Source organism: Morone saxatilis, unplaced genomic scaffold, assembly GCF_004916995.1.
Source record: "Morone saxatilis isolate NCDOM2014 unplaced genomic scaffold, NCSU_SB_2.0 Contig8, whole genome shotgun sequence".
Classification (NCBI taxonomy): domain Eukaryota; kingdom Metazoa; phylum Chordata; class Actinopteri; family Moronidae; genus Morone; species Morone saxatilis.
In genome coordinates, this window is record NW_023340257.1 from 15916568 (window position 1) to 15924501 (window position 7934).

Here is a 7934-nt window from a genome sequence, read left to right on the forward strand (position 1 = left end):
CTCCTCCTCCTCCTCCACCCACTGTCTTCTCCCCCTGCAGTTTTGCCTTCTGGCCACTACTTTAGTTGCTGACTGAGACAGGATATGTTGCCAGCGCTGAGAAGACAAAACAGACCTCTACCACAAAAGACAAACAAAACACATCCTTAATAATAACATACAGACATCATGGTGAGCGTTTACATACACAGCACGCTGAAACACAAAGCCGCAATATGGGGGAAAAAAAGACCTTTCAGTTCTATCATAACTTATTTCTCTCCGGCTGTGTTTAATTGTTGTTCTGTGGTTGTATTTTCTCCTTTCCTTTGATTGCCTCCTTCCTTTTTATTTCTTGTATGAGGACACTAGACTGGAACTAGGTGACTGAGGAATTTGAAGCATTCCTCTTGCTGGCTGAGGAGTTTTGAAAAAAGCTGCAGGAGAGAGAGGAAACGTTTCCGGCCTCTCACTGAGGGAGGGCAGGCGGGACAGAGACACAGTTGGTCATTGCCTGAGGTAAAGTGGGTTTTAAAATGGGCTCAGAGTCTAGTTTCAATTATTCGTTCCATACTCGTTATGACTGAGTGGTACAGTAGCCTAAGGCTCTGACCAGGAAAGTGTTTACACTGCAGAAACTTAAACCTTCAGCCTAAAACCTACTGAAAATCTGGCTTTGTGTTAACCCTGACAAGTCACTAACAGGAACGGCTGGTTTTATACCAACCCCGAGTCACTGCTATACAATAGATCTCCATGAGATGACTAAATAACTCAATAACATGTCAGTTATCCGGAGGGGATTTCAGGTTGCACCACATTTAAAATGGACTCTTATCTTTGAGACAGTGGCTTAGAAAACGGTGATGGAACTTGATAACTTTGTTACAACCACAATTAAGCCATAATGGCTTGTAATGCAAGCATCCAGATCCCAGACCTGCTGTAGGGCACAAATCAGAGGCACTAATTAGACTAATGATGACGACACTGATCTAAGTTTAATTTTTTGTATGTGATACTTTATTGATCCCCCTTCCCTCTTGCCCCCCTGAGAGGGCAGGATCTGAGCACAGGGTCGGGTAAAAGTCAAAGCTACTGGAGTTTGTATGCTTGCTAACATTGGGCTTGAACTGGGCTGTCAAAAAGACAAATACCTATGAGTGCAATATGTATACCTATGAGTACAATATGAGCTAAGTCAGTTAGTGCACAAAGGAATTAATTTAGTTTTGGCAGTTAGGAGCTATGTGAGAAGACAGCCTTCACACAGGTACTTGGACATCACAGCTGAGTGTGTGAAAACATTAATCATCCCCCTCCTGTTCCACGCTACTGACAGGCATGGTAATTATCACAGACACACAAGCACAACATAAGCAGCTGTAACTCCTATTCAGCTGGCACTTTTGTACCAAGCCATGAGTGTGAATGAACAGCATACCAAGCTGATAAGCCTAACAGTGTAAGGTCAAAACTATCACCACAACACGTGTGAGAGACAAGCACCGAAATGAACAGAAGAGGGGTAGACAGAGGTTATGGAAACAAGTGAAGGACGAGAGTGTGTGTGTGCAAAAAAGCATAAAAAATAGAAACGAAGAGAGATATGAGGAGAACATAATCGGGAGTGAGAGAGAAAGAGTGTGACAGGAATGTGAGAAGCAGAAAGCATGAATAAGCAAGAAGCGAAGACAAACACTGTGAATATGAAAGAATGAACGGAAGGAAGCAAAGAAAACCAAACGGACTGTGAAGAATTGGAGTCAAGAAGTTAAGAACAAGTTGCCCAGTGTTGGCACATACTTCACTGCAGTACCACAACAGTGAACAGTAAACAACACTGCAGTTACTACATGATGCTGATGTCAATCACTAGATCACTAATGGCAGATGCACTAAGATTTAAACAATGTGTAGCCATACGACAAGTGAGGCTGAAAGCAAGTTGATTGCACAATCAGCATGTAAATTGTAAGAAGGCAAAAAGGTTTTTTTTTTTTTTTAGTGTTTAGATTTTTTTTGTTGCCTGTTAGCACTATCTGTTCCTGAACAGCTGGAATTATTACAGCTAATATGCTGTGATATAACATTAGTTTTGATTTCTCTTCATGTACCGCTATAGCAAGAAGAGTTGCGTAAAAAATCTTGGTTAATGAATGAATGAATGAATGTCAAACATTATTATGCCGGCTCTCATATAATGGGAAACCTGATGCAACCCAGCAGACACACACACACATGCGCACAAACAGATAAAGTAGCACTGTGTATACCGTGGCTCTGTCCCTACTCATTAAGAGTTTCAGCCGTCTGGTATAGAAGTTCAGTGACTGGAGTTTGTCTCTTTTTCCTCTGATGATCTGGCTAGTTTAGCAAGCTTTCACCGCGCGGTCACGAAAAAACATTTAAGACATGCTTTCAGAGGAACTCCTACAGTATGTCATGCTTCCACTGAACTAAGCTGCAGAAAGTAGAGTGATTATATTGAACTTATTAGTTACTCCTCAACTTTAGTAATAAACAAATAATAAACAGTTATCCACCAAAGCAAACAGGTGTTGAATCTCAGCCAATAACTAATTATACAGAGGATTTCATCCATTCTGTCCATAAACAAATACATATGCATACGTACTGCAGAAAAAGTGGTTTAAGTGAACCACGTTCTGTATTGCTTAGATAGTCATTAGATACAATTTACAGTGTATTTAAGTGTTTTGCTTGAAAAATGCATTTCCACTTTCCCAGTCTAAATATTTATAAGGTTATGGTCCTTTTCACTTAGTTGTGTTTGAGAAAATGCTCAATCTTCAATAAGTGATGTACTTGGGCTGTGGGTGTTTAAAGAAAAACACTGGACTGCAGTGTTTGGGAATAGTTACATCAACAAATTAAATTCAAATTTTCACTTTTTGTCACTTAACCTAGTTGAGACATATTTGCATATTTAACCCATATGTCACTCATATTTAACTAAAACAGATGGTTGCACAAACACTAACCTTTGTATTTCTGCGCAGGCTCTTAAGAATATTTCTCCTTTTGGGGTCCTCACTTTCCTCGATGGAGCTGTCCTTTTGGGCTCCTCCCTCTTCCTGGCTAGCCTTGGGTGGACCCCCCATCTCATCATCACTGCCAATAGAGAAGCTTGTCCTAAAACTGCTGAACTTGCCGAGCCGTTTGGATCTGTCTCTGTACAGCTTAGGCTTTACCCCAATGGCAGACAACTTTCTCCTGCGCTCCAGTGAGCTGCTATCAGCCTCACTGTCCGATCCATTCCCCCCAGCACTCCCGTTGGAGTGACCTTTGTTGGCGTTGCGGATGGTGATAATCTTGCCCTGTGTGCTGTCATGGGGGACCGAGTAAATATTCTCCTCTTCTGTGGGTCGGGGTTTGCTCACAGCATCCATGGGTTCTGCATAGTCTGAGGGGTCATAGCCACCATCGCTACCCGGTGCCCAGGTGACAGCTTGGGGCAAAGAGCGGCGGTTGGTGCCACCCTGCTGGTCCATGTAGGGGCCTAGGTTAACTTTACGGACAGGCTTGGGCTTCACTTGTGGAGGAACCTTGTTATTCAGCTTGCTCTCAAAGGTGCTAAGCTCGGAAATGACAGAGAAGGTGTCACTTGAATCTAGATCTGGCAGCTTGAAGCTTCCCAGGTGGGAACTGAGACTGCCATCCTCTCTCAGGCAAGGGTAAGGTGGTGATGGGTCGATATCATCCTCTGAGTCCATAAGAGTGTTAACTGGACTAGGGGAGCCACAGCGAGGGCTGATGCTCTCATTGGTACATGCCTCAGCCACATTATCATACATGTGTGTGGCCTCCACAATAGTGCGCTTCTCTACCACCTCCTTGAGGAAGGGTTGGAAAAGGTCTATCTTATGAAGCCCCCCAACCACCCCACCATGGCCACATATTACTGTGTTAAATCTAGCCTCTATTTCATGGGCCAGTTCCTCTCCCTGACTGACCTGCTCCTTAGCTGACTCAGAATCTGAGAGCTCCATCTGACTCTCCCCTACTGCTAACAACTGGACTGGGATGATGTCTTGGACCTCACACAGGAAAGCACATAATGTCTCCATAGAGGCCTTGCGGCGAGCAGAGTAGACTGCAATGTAGCCATGGACCAGCCTGGTCTTGCGAAGGGAGAATGAGGAATGGAAGGAGAGCAGTGACAGCTCAATATTCTGCCTCTGACCTCCTATACTGAAATCCAGCAAAACGGAGGTACCACTGCTGAGGCTGGAGGCAGGACGACAATGCTGGGGTAACAAGAAGGGAGCAAGGAGTTGGTCTAGGTCGTATGTGTCTCCACACATCAGGCACATGACTATCCTCAGGTCTGCCTCTAGCATTGGCTGGGACTGAGAGTCTCTGAAGGCAGACGATGGAGGGGGTAAGGTAGGGGAACTACTCCCTATGCTTCTCCGTGATTCTAAGAGGCCCTTCAGCATCTGGTTGATCTGCTTCTCATTGACATTGCGTCCATAGCCCATGCCTGGAGAGGCAGGGTCTAGGTAAGCACACTGTAGCTTTCCAGCCACATGCTGCCCTTGTTGGATAAGAGTCTGAGCTGTCTCCCCCCCAATGTCCCCTATGGACCCCACCCCCCGCTTGGTGACCAGAAGGAGGGACAGCGGGAGTTGGGCTAAGCTGTTTTCCCTTTCCCTTCTGCTTATAGTTGACTCCCTAATCTTTTCTAAACTCTCAACAACATAGGAGAGGGATTCCTTGGAGTTGTACAAACACAGACAACCATGGGGTGTAAAGGTTGGTGTGTGGAATGAATTGACTGGCAGGCGTACGTTGCCTTCTATGGGACGAAGGGCTAACTCATACATCTTTCCATCTAGCACGTACCGGTCGTCACTGGTGCACAAGGCCCGTATCTCATTTGCCATCTCTCTGGCTAGCCCATCTTTCCCGAGGATGACAAGATTTATCCGTTCAGCCCTCCCTCCATCCAGTCTTGAACTGTCTGATGATGGGTAGCGGGTAGGGAATTTGGAGGCCAGTATCTGCTCTATCTTACTGTCTACACAGTGGGGGCTGTTGGGGCAGGTGTCCTTTGTAGGGTGGTAGACAAAGTGGATATGTTTTAATACCAGAGCATCCCTTTCTGCCTGCAGCTTCTGGAGGGCTTTAAACCTTTGTTCCTCACCCAACACTTCCTGAATGGCTCCCATTTTCTCTTTACTTGGCTTTGCATCCACTTCAAGTTCATAGAAGAGCTCAGAGTATTCAAGAAGCAGTTCCTGAAAGTCCTCTTTGGCTCGGTCAATGATTTCCTTCTGGTGTTTGTTGTAGATATCCAGATATTCAGCCTCATCCAGCCACTGGTAGAAGTCTTCGTTCATTATGAAGCTTCGGGCCTCCTCCCAGGGTTTCCCTGGTGTGATAAAAGGAGAGACACTTAGCTTCTCCTTAAAGTCCCATCGCATCCCAGCCCGTTTGCGCTCATTCCTTAGCTGCTCCAAGTGGGTCTCATAGATAGTTTCAGCTGCAGGGGTCTCCAGGAGGTCCTGGGGGATTCGATCATCCTCCATGTTATCAATGTGTGATGTGGTCTCCCAAGGGGTGTCATCTAGCACTACAAACCATTGTGAGAAATCTCTCTTTGTCTCCAGGACTTTCTGAACTCCAGACCAGCTTAGGTGGTCTATTTCGTCCAACTCTGGTAACAGTATAGACAAGGCCTGTGGTAGTGTACTAAGATAGGCCTTCCTACGTCTCTCTATATGGTCTTGTTTAAGTCTATGCACATGCTGCTGAAAGAGCTTCTTGGCTTTAGCTGTCCCCTCAAGGAAAACATAGTCCTTGTACTCAGGGGCTGACTGCATGCGGCGACTGACAGTGGGCCATGTCTCATTGTGGTTCTTCACAATTCGGTTGACCAGCCACTCATAGTGGTCTTTGGCTGAGGCAATCTGTTGACTCTGCTGTTTCAGTGCCTCGAAGTAAGGGATAATTTTGGGCTTACCCCTACCCTTGTCTATTAGCTGAACCAGTGTAAGAAAGGCTAGGTCAACATTGACATTTGAGCGTGCTGATGTTTCTACCACCTGTAGGTTCTTCTTGGCTAGGGCAAAGGTGTGTGAGTCTTTAATATAGCGCTCAACTCCTTCATCACATTTGGTGAGAACCAGTACCACAGGTTTCTTTGTTTTGGCTAGCTGGTTGTACAGGTTGGTAACAAACTTCATCTGGTCCTCAAAGCTACGGTTCATACCCCTGCTAACATCCACACAGAGTAAGAAGCCATCCACCATAAGTTTGCCTTCTGGCATCTGTTTCTGCTCAAAGTCCTGCTCCAGCCCCAGCTGATCTGTGCAAAAGTACATCAGCTTCTCAGCCGAAGCCAGCTTGTTTGAAGCTGCCCTCTTGATGTAAGGCTGGAGTGCCGTACTTCGGTGGGGCTGGAATGTCTGATCATCAATGAACTCTGTCTGCTCCACAACATTCATACGGCATTCTGGCCCTTCCTCCATCGTCCGTCCAGCCTCTCCCCAGAACAAGAAGTGGTCATTGTTCACCACACGGCCTCCAAAGTCACTGGTACTGAGAACAGAGGTATGGTCTAAGTAGAAGTCATCTGCACTTGGCCGGACGAAGCGGTTACACAGGCAGGACTTGCCCACACCACACTGGCCTTTCTCCTTCTCCGTGCCGGACAGCCCAACCACGACCAGGTTGTAGGTGGGTGCCCGGACATCTTGCTTTTTGGCCATCATTATCGCTGGCAGAGGCTCATCCTGCCATGCTGGCTGATAGCTCTAGGGAGAGGAGAAGGCTTCCGAGGAAGGATGGTTTCCATGCAAGGGGAGCTCACTGGGCTGGGGTCTGGCCCTGCATGATAGAGAGAGAAAGAAAATGGGGAGATATAATTAATCTAGAGAAATACAGAAAAAAAAAAAGCATTCCAGTGGCTTTATTATTAGAGAGCTATTGTGTCTCTCATATAAATTCCTACTGTGTGCCTATGTGCTGTTAATATTGTTTAATCTTTGATCCTATTTCTCCACTGAATGTTTCCTGAAAAGATTGAGGTCAGTAGCAAAGCTGCTGGAATGCTGCACCTTACTTAACCCAGCTGTAGCTCAGTAAAAGGCAATGTTTCCCATTTAAAACATTTAATTTTTATACTGCCAGGACTGCACTGCTAACAGTGGTGCCTTCCACAATTCCTTTCTATGTTCGTTGAGACTCGATATGTGTTTTGGCTTATTATCTGACATCTAACAGTATGGTTGGTAGTCTCGCTGCCAGCAGCAGTAGAATAAAGTTAATGTGGGGTTTTTACTATCGCAGAAAACAGACACAATGTGCACACAAACACATGCACTACCACACACTTGTAAAAACAGGCTCACTAAGCTCCCTGCACCCCAACTGAAAGACACACACAAGAAGATGAAAGCAGATAAGTGTTCCAGAGCTAAAGTTACTAATTGGCCAACTAGGGAAAGCCATCTGCATTTTAAAAGGCTGCACTGCCTGTTGGCTGACTTGTCTCCATCAAAAACATGTTTCCCTATGTTATTCACCAAACAGCACTCTGCAAACAGATCAGAGTTGGCTGATGTACCATCACTAATGTCTCAACATATTTACCTACAGCAACAAATTGGTGTGGTGCTGTCAAGAAATAGCACATGCACCTAGGAACATACATAGAGGCTTAGTTGGCTGGACAATCTCTGTATAATTTATTCCATCAGTAGATCAGACAACAATAACGGGAGAGAGAGAAAGAGGGAGAGAGAGGATGAGGGATTGGAGATGCTCTTTATGGAATAGCCCTTTTTGACAGCACAATTTGTAAGGAACAAAAATCTTTCTAGACAGCGAGCACACAGGCTTGCAGTATAAGACCACCCCCTCCTTGTCATAACTGAGGCGTTAATGTAGTAAAACAGACATTAAAACCACTATTAATCATGAATAGC

General features: G+C 45.4%; 1 protein-coding gene across 1 annotated transcript in view; it reads right to left on the reverse strand.

Moving 5' to 3' along the window:
* Nucleotides 1-6829, reverse strand: part of arhgap35a (Rho GTPase activating protein 35a) — a 21316-nt gene extending 14487 nt beyond the window's left edge. Inside the window, 1 exon segment of the mRNA XM_035679945.1 lies at nucleotides 2985-6829. Within this exon segment, the coding sequence (XP_035535838.1) occupies nucleotides 2985-6719 (3735 nt within the window). The 5' untranslated portion in view covers nucleotides 6720-6829.
* Between the last annotated feature and the right edge of the window lie 1105 nt (nucleotides 6830-7934).